Here is a 13,964-nt window from a genome sequence, read left to right on the forward strand (position 1 = left end):
AGACCCTAGAGACCACTGTAGGAATTTGACTTTATTGGATGTGGGGTTTAATAATAAAAGGGATTTGGGTTTTTCACCACCTGAAAATAATTTACAGCTAAAATGAGACGTTCTTATATTTGAAAGTGACAAGAAAATTGGATTCTGGATCTTGAGAGATGGCAAAGAGGAAAATGTGAAGGGGCAAATTTCTTTCCTGGCCGCTCCACTAGGTCCTACCCGCTCTGTGTGACAGCCCAGCCACGCCCCACTCTCCCACTGTGGTCCCGCCCCCTTTCGGAGTGACAGCCCAGCAAGGCCTCGCTGCTCCCACCGTAGTCCCGCCCCGCCTGCGCGTCATCGCGTCTAGGCCTCGCCGCGCGCAGCGCACGGCTGCACCCGCCCCGCGGGCGCCGGCCCACCCCCCGCCTCCAGCTTTCGCGAGCCCGGCCTCCGGGTCCTGCCGGCTTTTAGGCCCGCCCCCAAAGACTTGGAGCGCCGCTGCGGCGGGTGAGTTGGCGAGGAGACCTCGGATCCCCTCGCTCTCGGCGGCACAGAGACCCCGATCCGTGAGGGCTCAGACAGAACCCCTGATTGCCGGCTGCCAGGAGCGGCTGGACGCCTCCAGCGCACTCCTGCCGGCCGCCGCCCTTCCTTCCCGGGTTACCTCCCGGTGCTGGCAATCCCCGGAACGGGGAAGTGGGATCGGGAGGGGCGCCGAGGTTTGGGGGTGTTCCCGTGAGGGGAGTGAGGAGTAACAGTATTGGGGGGAGTGGCAGTCTCAGCCGGGGGCTGGGGACAGCCGAGGTTTGGGGTGGAGACGTGAGTCTGGGGTGAAGGGTTGAGTAATGGAATGGAAGAAAGGTGGTAAGGCCGAAATCTGGGGCTGGTGGATTCAGGATGGGCGGTTATAGGGGGCCGGGGAGTAGTCTTCAGAGCTTTGGGGAAGGGGGGATGAAGGAGTCGACGAAGCGTAGTGAAGGGCGTTTTGGGAAGGACCAGCTCACCGGGGCCCTTGGTTTGCGCTTCCCCTGACAGTCCGGGGAGCAGCGAGGGTTAGGGAGTCTCAGAACGGGTGTGGCCAGAGCGAGCTTGCAGGGTAATGCTCTGTGAACATTGGGGTGACTGGGTTTCCAGGCTTCTGACTGGGACACGTCCAGTTTAAATAAGGGACAGTGCCTTGGACACCTGAGAAATGTGATGGAATGGGGTTCGCCTCCTATAGGCTGCTTGATTTTTCTGGCGCCTTCACAGCGCCAGCTTCGGTGGGCGCTTTCTTCTGTAGAACCCAATTTCAGCAGATGAGCAAGTGTATGGAGGCCCCGGATTGGAAAGTTGAAAAGTACAGTTGAGATTTATTCAGACTCAAAAACAGTTGTATCACATTCCCTTAAATCCTGCAGGGTTGTAATTTTTAAAAATCTAATCCTGTGGGGTTTAAATCTTTATTGTCTGGCTACTTTCAATTTCAAGTCACAGTAACATAAAGGACTAGATGTTTTCTAAGGTCCTATTCCGTCAGTATGATAAACAGTTTTAAATTAACTGTGGAAGGTAGATCATGTCTGTTCTGACCAAGTATTGCTGAAAGAACCATAGAATTGCAGATGAAGAATGAAATTTACGAGATCTAAAATAATGGAAAGGGATGGAGAAGGCCTGGTAATTTGGAGCTGTATGCACTTAAAAAAAAGTCCAGTGAGACTTTTTTTTTCATTGTAGAAAACTTGGAAGATAGAGAAAAGTATAAGGATGAAAATGAAAAGCCTATCATTTCACCACTGCTATTCACATTTTGGTGCAATTCTCAATTCTTTTTGTATTTTTAAATGTACATATTACATAATTGAGATCATGCTATATGTTTCTTTGTATTTTGCTTTTTTCCTCACTTAACATTTTCCTGGATCATTAAAAACTCTCCGTGCACATCTTTTTAAATTGTTGCATAATGCGTAGTTCATCATATGGATTCTTTCTTTTATCACATATTAGAGTTTCCACCATATGCCCACTCCTGTGCTGGGAGGCGAGAGTCAGTGTTGCTCCAGGTTTTCGGACATTATTCGAGCCCCCCAAGGCAAAATCTTGGTAATATCTGGGGTAATGAGAGTAGACAGAAAGCATGAGTGAGAGGAGGAAATATTCTTGTTTTGCCTCCCTGGTTAAGTCCATGGCAAGACTCACTTGGGTGGTTCTGTCCAGCGGTGGCTTTCTTTCTGTCAGTGCAGCATCCCGTCAGCCCTGGGCCTGGGCTGCTGTGTGTGGCCACGCTTTCTTCAGTATGTTGTGTCTCATCTCTCCTACAATTTCCTGCGGAGTCCAGAGGCCACATGTGCCTCAAGGAATGGGCTTCGCCAGCTTCCCCATGCTGTCTGTATCCCTGAGAAACTACTGAGAGTGGGTGGGTGGAGTGCTGATTTTCCACTCTCACACCTGCCCATCTCTTATGTGACTCTGAGAGGCCGCTGACCTACATCTCCAGGAGGGAGTGTCCCACAATTGGTCTCAGAATTAACTGACTGCCAGAGGCGTTAGAGGATCCCTCTAAGTTGTCTCTGGAGGGATCCTGTCCCAATTCTTTCTAGCCCTGGCCATTCAAATCACAGCTTTCCACCTGAGGAAATCCTTTTCGTCTTCCAGCTTGATCAGTATGGCCCTTCATTTTTCTCTCGCTGGCATGTTCCTATTCTGCTTCATGACTGAGAGTATTCTTAGAATTTTGGTTCATGTTTCTTCTTCTTGAGTCTGAAATAAATTGATCCCTAAGGACAGCTCTGTGTGTTGCCTTCTTATTAGCCTTTGGATTTATGATAATTCCATCGACTGTTTTCTTTTACCCAAATTCAGGAAGAGTGTAAAGCGTCCATTATTTTCTTGATCCTTCTCAAATGTGCACATAACCACCCCCAAGCACTCCCCGTGCCTGAACTCACAGCATGTTTCTCTTCATGTGTCCGTTTCAACCACCATGGTCGAATATTTCCCTCTTACCATAGTCAGGTAATTCCACCAGCTAAGGTAAAAGCCACATGAATCCAGTTCCTTTGTTGCTCTCTTTGGCCCTATGTGCAGTTCAATGCATGATAAAGAACAGAATTCGGAATGGCTATCTAATGATCCTGTGCCCAGGGCTTGTGTGGAACCTAGGAGCTTCTCTGTGTCTTTTAGTCATTCCTGGCTGCTTGTCCGGTAAAAGGGAGAAAGTTGGCTGTGGTCTTGGAAATCATTCTACTTCCTGTACCCAAGAAGTCTGTGCGTGTTGTTGAATCGTTGCTTGGTTTTAGATTGGCCCCACCTGGAACCACGAGGCCCTTTTCTGTACCAACACTTAAAGCCCTCATGTCCCCACATCTAGTATTTTGGTCCCACGTATTAGTAGTCTAGTGTGCATGGTAATAGTGGAGCAAGCTCCCATTAACACCTGCTGGTAAAAGCAGATTGCAGAGCTCAGCTTAGGCCAAGGCTGCCCTGAGGCTTCTGATTTGCCCCACTTTACACTTGATATTCACCCCAATGGGGAGAAGTGGTATTAGAGCAGGCCTGGCTTCCACTGGCCAATGAACTGCAAGAGTGAACGTCTGCTTACCTGCACCCTGTTGCATGCAGAACACACGGGGCAGGGATCGCCCAAGGAGAGGGCACTCCCAGAGGTGTTACACCACAGTGACAGCAATTTCCTGAGCAGAGGGCACAGGAAGAAGGCAATGGGGTTGCAGGCACAGGAAGAAGAGAGCACAGGCAGTGTGGGAGGGGGTCCTGCCTCTCAGGTACCTGGGCCTTTAAGTACACTGTGGCCCCTTGGATGGCACAAGTGTGGTATCAAATTACAAAATGCCAGCAGTGTGTGAAAATGTCCAATTTTCTGCACAAGTGCCAGAGCTGGGTTCTCTCCATCTTTCGACTTCAGCAAATCTGAAAGGGGAAAAGTATCTTGTTGTTACTTTGCATTTCTCTTATTAGTAACTTCGAACATCTTTTCCAGTGTGTATTGGCCTCTTGTATTTCTTCTTTTGTTATTTTAGTTTTTTGTATATTTTGTTGACTTGTATAGCAGACATTGTGACGCTTTTGTCTTAATGTATTGGAAGTCTCGTTAAGGTTGTGCCTCAAGTGATGAATGGCAGATATTAGCTCCAACGAGAATAAATCAATGAGCAAATATTTATTATGAGTTTCTAGGTAGTGCTCATATACATACATACTTAGAACTGAAACCTGCTTCTAGTGTCTCAGATTGTTTTATTACCCGGTAATTATGAATCAGGTGGGCCTTTTATTGCCTTAGGCAATGCATAAATGCTAAAAAACTTTGACCTTTCATGCATGTCCACACATGCCCTGCTGAGCAATTTATTGTTCTCTTAACCTAACCATTCTTTCCGTCTTTGCTGTTGTTCATGCACAGCTATTCTTTCCATGCCCCATGTTATAAGCCTTGGAGCCATCCATGGATCTTTCCAAGTTGCAGGCTGTCTGATTCTCAGTCCCCCTTCCCAGAAAATTAACCCCCCCTCCTCAGGCTGCCCCTACACTTCGGGTTATGGCTAATGTACTTAGCCCATGTGTTGGAATGATTTGACGGACTCGTGCTTCTGCGTTGGACTGGGAGCTCCTCAAAAGCAAGATGTAGACCTTGCTTACTTTTGTACCTTCACTCTCTCACGGCTTGGCTCCCACTAAGCACCTCAGTAATGTTTGTTGTATTTGAGATTTCCATTTTAAAGAGGATGATGCTAAGTCTCATAGTCTGCTGGTAGATTAACCTTTCCTCCAATTTTTTGTTTGAAAAATTGCAGAAGTTCAGGGCAGTTGAAAGAATACCACAAAGAACATTCACGTTGGGATTCATATCGCTCTGACACGTGGCTAGTCCTCTGCTCAGAAACTCCTACAGTGCCTCGTTGCTGGCCGTTGGGTCAGAAGTAAATGGGTCAGAAGTAAAGAGAGCATTCATTATCCTCAAATGGTCGCAGCTTACGAAATGTTGCCACTCGGCTCTGGTCAGGCCAATCTTAATTGTTCTTCTGCATCCCTCTCCATGCTGCCCTGATTCTCGCTTCATTGATTTTATCCATGTTATTTCCCTGTGTAGAACATGCTTCTCCCTTTGCTTCATCCGAAACTCTTACACGTTAAGTGTTCTGAATTCGCACAGCTTTAATTGCTATCTGTTATTCTTTCATTCTGTATAATTCCTAACCACAGTATTAGCTGTTTGGAGGTAAGTACTAGGTCCTGTTTTGATCTGGTTTCCTTCATAGAGCCAGTTTTTCATTTGACTGGTATCTCTGATGGTATTCCCGATGTATTTGTAGTATACTTTGACTCTAACATTGATTTATAATACCTGTGTTGCCCCAAACAAAACTTGTGCTCTGTTAGTGAAAAACAAAAGTGTATCAATCCAAGCCAGACAGTCTGGGTCTCTGTGGTTAGCTTGCTGCAAGGTCATGATTTCCCCCGAAGAAAGGAGAGACATTCTTTGGTGTCACTCCTTTTATGATTATTCCCAAGAATTGATTTGCACTTGTCCTTTGGAATCATTAAAACTTACCAAGTATAAAGTTAGAATAAGTAAGTTCAAAGTATGAAAATAGGCCCTGTTGAGAATCTGTCAGTGAGAGAGTTTCACATGAGAAAACATTTTAGAGCAGGGGTGTCCAAACTGCGGCCTGCGAGCCAACTGCAGCCCGCAATCCATTGTTAATTGGCCCGCAGCAAATTCCAAAGTATATTTAGTTCACTTCAATAAACCAGGTGAGGCAATACGTACTTCACCTCGAGTGAGTGGCCCGGCTGTTTGTGTATTTTACCGCATATGGCCCTTGGTGAAAAATGTTGAAAAAAGTTTGGACACCCCTGTTTTAGAGGGAGATCATTAGGCCTTAATGACTGGTGCCTTTTATGGGTCTCCAAGTTCACGCTAATACTTTTCAAGCTTGGTAACAGAGAGAAAGATGATATATCCCTGAGAAAGGTAGGGAAACTAGGAAAGAAAGCTGATGGTGGGAGATCAACTCCATACTGAAACATGAAATTGGACAGTGTCCATTTCCTGCTCATAAGGAATTAGTGACTCTCATTGTTTCATGGACAAAGCCCAGTTCCTTTGTAATCAGGGGCCCTAGGTAGTTACCAGCTCATTCCTATCCTCCCGCCCCCGCACCCCTTCACCCCCACATAGTTAATGCTGCAGCCATACCTAATCACTTGTATTTCTCTGAGTCTATTGCTTATTTTTCATCATTATTTTGTAGGGGATGCCATCTCCTCTACTTAGAATGCCATCCATTGTCTATGTGGCAAACTCCCCTTCAGTCTTCTAAAACAAGTTCAGGTGTCACATCCGTTGCAAATTCTTTCTTACTCCTCTTGTGTGAGAGCACATTTTACACTGCTTTCCTTTACTTACGTGAACGTCCCCCCTGCTGTATTTTGAACTGCTTACAGAAAGGAATGGTGTTTCCCTTGTCTCTGAACAGGGCCTGGCTCACACGTGTGCTGGACCATTGGTTGAGACTTTCATATGACCCATCTGGATCATGAATAATTTTACTTTATCTTGGAAGCCAGAATTAGGTGTAATTAAAAGAAAATACAAATGCAGTCTATATGTGTCTCTTTTTCGTTATAATCCATATTTGCTTTTTAATTTAATTTCATTTTCAGCAACTTTGTCGAAGATGAAAGTGTCCTTATCAGCTTTGGATACTTGTGAGAGTTCTTTCACCCCTTTGGTAGTCATAGAACTTGCTCAGGACGTCAAAGATGAAACCAAAGACTGGCTGAAAAACAGAATTATCGCTAAAAAGAAAGATGGAGGTGAGTAAAATAGATAGTACTCACCCTTAGTCATGTTCACTGGCTAAAAATGTATTTTTAAATGCGCTTTACAGCTTTTTCATTGGTATATTTCTAAAATTAATGTCCATTTCTTTGCTCTTTGTTATTTATCTAGGACTTGAAAGGAGGTCTTAAGTCAACATTAGACTGTAAGTCACCACTAGGCTGTAAGCAACATGAGTGATTTTGTTCACAGCTATGAAAGCTGTGCCTAGTTCAGTGCTTGGTGCATAGTAGGTGCTTAATAAATATTTGTCAAATGAATGAACATGTATTTATTGAGTATTCTTTGTGTGTCGGTTATGGTGCTAAGGGAGAAAAACATAAGAGTCTCTACCTGTGAGTGTGACTGTCAGGGTAAGCAGACTGAATGCCAGTTCCTGGAAGCTGAAGTAACAGAAAATAAATGCTAACAGAAGAGCGGTTACAGAGCTGTGCATGATACTTAAAAATGAATCACATGTGTACTTGTTATAAAACTAAAGAGAAGGAAGAGGTAATAGTTGGTGATGCTTTTCAGACTGGCATGGGAGTGGCCTTCTTTATAGAGGAGGCCACACTTTAGCCCTCTCCTGAGGGGCCAGCCAACAGGGGCCTAGATCTGGATGGAGGACATCTTACATGAGCAGATGCTTCATAAAGCTACACAAAACAACACCTAAAACTTCCCTAATTCTCCAACACTGGACAAAATTTAAACATTCTTTTAAAAGATTTTGACTATAAACTGGAATGCTTTCTTACAAATAAAACTTTGAGTCAAAGTGGAATTAAAATTTTTTTTTCAAATAATTGAACCTAAAATAAACTTAAAAATAAGACTACTTGCTTGCTGAAATCTGAGATATTTCACTGGACTGGACTCCCTTCTTTAAAAGCCCTGGATGTAAGAACATTTGTAGTATCTGGAAGTGAGAGTCTCCAGTGTATTCCCAGTCTTCTTCTCTGCTCATCGTGTGGCTTTAGGAGGAACAGTACAGGCCTGTAAAGTTGGAAATAAAAGTGGTACCAAGAAGAAAAGAAAAGAATTGGCTGAGATCTATTTAAGAAATAGTTAGAGCCTCAGATCCCTTCCATATTGTACGACCCAGCAGAAGACTGCTTATTATTCTCTGGAGGGGGTGAGATGCATGAATTTTTGGTGTGGGGGCTCAATGCACAGTTGAAAAGAGAGATTCCATACTGAAAATAGGGTAACAACTGAATATTGTTGCTCCTGTCCACCCCACCAATCTCATACCTAATTTAGTTTCTAAAATGTTAGCAGTTGGATTCAGATTATCTAGGAGAGACATTGAATAATCTTTCTTTGGGGAATCAGATCAACTCGGCAAAATAACGAAGATGCCCAAATCAGAGTTGTCCATGGAAAATGACCTGGCCAGACTGCACTGCATTAAAGGCCATCTTTGATGAGCTCCATCTAAGCCTTTAGAACTTCTGTTTAGCCTCTTAGAACCCCTTTCTTAAACATGAGCATACAACAAAAGATTACCAAACGCTCGAGGAAAACCTCTATCATGAAAGAAAGTAAAAACTAAACAAAAAAGCAGCAAACTATGCAGAAGAAGAAAACCGAAAGAGAATTAAAATCTCAATTTTCAAAATTATAAGAAGATAGAACATCTATAAATCAAGAATAGGATATTATAAAATAATGTCTGGTTTAGAAAAAAACAGTTCTTGTGAAAATATTAAAACAAAATTTAAATATTCAGTAGAAGGGTTAGAAGATGATTTTAACAAAAACCTCCTAGAAAGTAGAGCAGAAAGGTAAAGAATTGGAAAATATGAGAGAAAAATATAAGGACATTAGAGGACTAATCCAGGAGGTACCCATCTGAATAAAAGGAATTCTAGAAAGGGAACAGAAAAAGGAGAGGAAGAAATCATCAAAGAAAAACTAAAGGCTGATGCAATGCTTTTCCAGATTCAAAGGGCACACTCAATGCCTAGCACTGTGGATGAAAATGGCATATTCACTGGAAAGTTCCAGAACTCTGAGGATGGAGAAGATACTACAGACTTCCAGAAAAAAGAAAATAGCTCAGATATAAACGGTCAAACTTCTTAACAGAAACATTGTCAGCTAGAAGGCATGGTGTAATATATTCATTTCTGAAGGAAAATGGTTTTAGTCTAGGATTCTGAACCCACCCAGCTGCCAGCAAGGTGTGAGGGCAGAGTGAAGAGAGACTTCTCTAAGATGTTGTTGATAAGGGTATCTTTCCTGCCAGTGTATGGAGGGAAGACTTAAACAATTGGTAGAGAGCATAGGGGATTGAATTATTGATAAGTGCAAAATAAACTAAGCAAATGATAAGACAGTTAATTTGGGAGGAAATGCAAAGTTTAGGAAAGGAAAATCAGCATATTGTAAGGCTCAACTATAAATAACATGTAGTCATAATAATGAAAATCCTACTGATGAAATGAAAAAGATGATCTAACTATATTGTGAGAATGGGGTGATGGGAGTGGTGGATGGAAATGGTGGAGGTGGGGGAAAAAGAGCTAAATCCTCATCTTCCAAGGCCTGAAACAAAAAGAAATAGCTCTATAAGTGTGCTGGTTGGGGACATGAAAGTAAATAACGAAGGAGTCACCTGAACATTTTGAAAGTCATTGCCTCTGGGGAAGGTACACTGGGACTGGGACGAGGGAGACAGGGACTGCTCTTTTTCAAAACAAGATATTGACAAACGGTTCTCCCCAAAGGTTCTATCAATCTGTACTCCAAGAGGGCCTTTTCCCCCACACTCCCTGTGTTAGATCTTCCAAGCAAGAGATGCTAGCATGAGATTTATACACAGGTTTCCTGAGGGAAACATTTGTAGAAAGATACAGGGGGAGGGAGCAGGAGTGGGCGTTGAGAGGCTTCAGACTTTGGTGCAGGTCTGACACTTGTGAAAGGAGAGAGGGAAGAGACGAGGCGTGAGTAGGAAGAGCCTCAGACTATACAGCACCCTATCAGCCAGACCCAACGTTGCCCTTGAAAGGAAACCCATGTTGAGCAGGAATGGCCTCTTTCCAGCGTCCCCTCCATGCTCAGCCAGTGGCTGGGAGCAGCTGGAGCAGCCAGAGGGTGCCTCATCCAAAGCTGGGCAACAGGAGGCTGTCAGTCAACTCTGCTTTTGACAGTGGATTCTCTTGAGCGGAGAACTGGATGGATGGGGGTATTTCCATGACTACTGTACTCATCAACCCATTTGTTCCCAACTTTTGATCTTTGCAGTGTGAGAAGTGAAAAATAGCATATTGGTGTCCTTTTTTGCATTTATCTTAATATAAATGAGGTGAAGGATTTTATATTTAAGAGTCGTTTATGTTTTCTGCAAATTGAATGTATCTTTCATTGATTTTTAAATTAAAATCCTGATGCCTGTTGTCTGTTGTAAATTACCCAAATTATAGTGTCACAGTACATTAATGTTAATATATTAATCCATTTGGTAAGTGAAATATAAATCCTGCTCATTATCCTGTTACCACCTGATTAGTATTTTCATAATTCATCAATCCTCTCTAGAGGGTAAATAGTAACGAAATAAATACACCTTAAAAAGTTTGATGTAGGTAGAAATAAAAAATTAGAAAAAAATCATTTTTCTCCATAATCTTTTATGTAATAATTACATATACAATATCAAATCACAACGTCTACTCTAAAGTTTTGGGAACCTATGTAAGAAAAATATTAAACCTAATCGAATGTAGACATTTATGGTGAAAATTATTGAAATATTATATTGCTCTTTTTTATTTAGTATTTTACATTCATAAAATTTGTTATAGTCTAATGTAATTGTGTTAAATTTGTGGCATTTTTACTGGGATATGTTCTTAAACTTTGGTCTTCTATTTTTTTTATTAAGAAACTATCCTTTTGCCTTGTATTTTTACTTAGTGCAATTTTATACTTAGAGCTAATAAGTATTGGATTCTTGTTTCATACCTACTTCTAATTTGAGTAACTTGCAAGTCACTTATTGAATTTCCCAGTTTGGGTATTTATTTCAAAAGCTATAAAGAACTGCCATCCCCAACTTACTTATATTTCTTATTTATTTGGAAGATGAATTTAAATTTGTTAATATAATTTATTTTCCTTCTACCAAACTAGAAACATAATACATCTTTAGAAGGTTTTCACTTTTGAAACTTTTGTTTGTCTCTTCCTAAGATTGGGCTTATCTTTTGTTTTCGAAGGTGCCCAGCTGTTGTTTAGACCGTTGTTAAATAAATATGAGAAAGAAACACTGGAAAATCAGAACTTATATCTCGTTGGTGCCTCCAATATTAGATTGTTACTGGGGGCAGAAGCAGTGGGATTGGTAAAAGAGTGCAATGATAGCACCATGAGAGCCTTCACATATGGAACCCGATATAACTTCAAAGGTTTTGATGGTGAGTTCCAGGATTATTTCTATCAGAATGAATTTATCAAAGATAAGTTTTTGATGAATAGATAAGGGATCAGCAAGCTTTTCCAGTAAAGGGCCAGACTGTAATAATTTAGGCTGTGCAGGCCGTCATCTCCCACAATTAGTTTACTTAAAAAACCAGGTGATGGGCCAGATTTGGCCCATGGGCGTTACTTACATCTCTGGGAGAGGTGAATATAAATGAGGATGACACATGTAACTTATTTATATTATTCTAATTCTTAGAATGGTGAATATCCCCTGGCTTGATAAAGAAAAATCTTATAAGAAACACAGCAGTAGTTCAGTATCCCAGAATCCCCATTTCCTGGTAGGTAACTGGTTCTGGCCTCAAAGGAGTTTCCAGAAGACAATGGTTTCTGGAAAGAACTGTGAAAGCCTGATGGCTGTGATATCAGAGAGTGAGTTTGGGTTCAGATTCAAACTGGTCCCTTCCAGGGCTTTCAGAGTTAGAAGATGTGATTAGGTTTCTTGAGATTTACTCACTCTGGATTTTTATATTTTAGTGAATAAATAATCAAGGCGAAATTCACCTCATTTAAGAGGATTCACCTGTCAAAAAACAACACTGGTTTCTGATTGGACTTTCTACTCCCCCATTTATGGGAGGGATGTTCAACTCCAGAAGGGAATGGCCTGGGATTGAGAGTTTGAAGGAGTAGAATTTCCACGTAGGCAAACTTCAATGCCACCCCTAGTTACAAATATTGTTAGAATTACGGAACACACTGCCTTCTGCTGCTTGGTATTAAATGAGATCAAGCAAGTGTCTGTATAATAACTAGTACAATGATTGAGGAATTGTGTTAAGTGAAGGCATAACAGCATATTTTTATTCTTATAAAGTATCTAAGGAGCTTTATATTCTGTTAAATTTACCGGTTTTATGCTTTACTTACTCCTTATGGTAATTATTGTTTACATCATTATTTCCATAATCCCAAATTATTTAAATATTATTAATTGTATTTTGGCTATGTCTGCGAAAATAACTGGAAAGTTTTGTTTTATTTTAGATAACAATGACGATTTCCTTACAATGGCAGAATGTCAATTCATTATCAAACATGAACTTGAAAATCTTAGAGCCAGAGATGAAAAAATGATTCCTGGTTACCCCCAGGCAAAGTTGTACCCAGGAAAATCATTATGTAAGTAATTCATTATGTCATCCAGCTTCATGAATATACATTTTAATGCAATGAATTTTTCTTAGTAGACATAAATAACAAATTACAGAGGCTTTATTTTTTTTCCTTCAACTGAAAAACTCACACTTTACAATAACTTATTTTTTCACAAACAGACTTTTTGCCTTTAGAGCTTCCTTATATTGCACTTTTAAATCAATGTATTTGTTCTGTGTGGTTTGCTACTTCTTACTTATCGAGGTCTCACAGCATTCAGTTAGCATAAAATTCAGTGTGAACATATGTACATATATATGTATATATACGTGTATATACATATACACATATATATACACACATATATATACATACATATATATATATATTACTCAGTTATATATATATATATTACTCAGTTATATATATATATATATATATTACTCAGTTATATATATATATATATATATATATATATATATATATATATATATATATATTACTCAGTTAAAATTAGTGAACTTTGCTTTCTGCCCAAACATTTTACTATAATGAAAATCCGTGGAGGGATAAAGATGGGAGACCTGGTCTTTTCCTGGAGCATTCTTTCCTCCTTCTCTCATCTCACTGGCTAGGAACCCATGCAAATAGAGTAAAGCTTATTAGGAAGATTCATAAAGTGACATAATATCTGAATGAATGCACATCAGCACTTGGCAACTTTTTGATTTTGTGTAATTCCTTTGGAATGAGAATACCTGTTTGCTGAAAGAAAGTGTTTGCTATAATGTGTAATTCCAGGTTTGCCTCAAACCCAGATAGTGACAAGGCCTCAGAGCATTTTCACTCCTTAAAATACACTTTAAGTATATAAGCTTCTGTGTCCCCTAGTCTGGTTTTCTTTTAATAGTCAGTGTAATATTGACTTCCATTCTTTACCCAGAAGGACAGATGCCCCAAAAGCAGTGCATCTTCAAATTTTCCCAGATGTCACCAAATACATTTTAGAGCTGATTTGTTCAAACCATGATCCAATCATCGATCACTCATTTTGTTTGGTTGTTATATCTCTTAAGTCTCTCTCTCTCTCTCTCTCTCTCTCTCTCTCTCTCTCTCTCTCTCTCTCGATAAAGTACACATAACATAAAATTTACCATCTTAAAGATTTGTAAGTGTACTGTTCAATGGTATTAAATACATTCATAATGTTGTACATCCATCATCACCATCCATTTCCACAGCTCTTTTCATCTTGTAAAGCTGAAATTCTATACTTATTGAACAATTATCAACATTTTCCTCTCATCTCAACTCTGGCAACCACCATTCTATTATACTTTCTGTCTTTATGATTTTACTACTCTAAATATCATAAATAAGTGGAATCATAATATTTCTGTCTTTGTGACTGGCTTATTTCACTTAGCATAATGTCCTCAAGGTTTGTCTGTGTTGAAACATGTGTCAGATATTCCTTCCTTTTTACGACTAAATAATATTTCATTGTATGGATAGACCACATTTTGTTTATCTATTCATGCATCAATGGATACTTGGGTTGCCTCCA

General features: G+C 40.6%; 1 protein-coding gene across 1 annotated transcript in view; it reads left to right on the forward strand.

The window, feature by feature from the left end:
- Positions 1–347: 347 nt before the first annotated feature.
- Positions 348–13,964, forward strand: part of ANO10 (anoctamin 10) — a 149,326-nt gene continuing 135,709 nt past the window's right edge. Inside the window, exons 1-4 of the mRNA XM_019724110.3 lie at positions 348–489; positions 6,652–6,804; positions 11,035–11,232; positions 12,287–12,421. Of these exons, the coding sequence (XP_019579669.2) occupies positions 6,666–6,804; positions 11,035–11,232; positions 12,287–12,421 (472 nt within the window). The 5' untranslated portion in view covers positions 348–489; positions 6,652–6,665. The remainder of the gene's footprint in view (positions 490–6,651; positions 6,805–11,034; positions 11,233–12,286; positions 12,422–13,964) is intronic.

The sequence above is a fragment of the Rhinolophus sinicus genome, chromosome 5, assembly GCF_057876585.1.
Source record: "Rhinolophus sinicus isolate RSI-liver-muscle chromosome 5, RSI-T2T, whole genome shotgun sequence".
NCBI classification, from domain to species: Eukaryota; Metazoa; Chordata; class Mammalia; order Chiroptera; family Rhinolophidae; genus Rhinolophus; species Rhinolophus sinicus.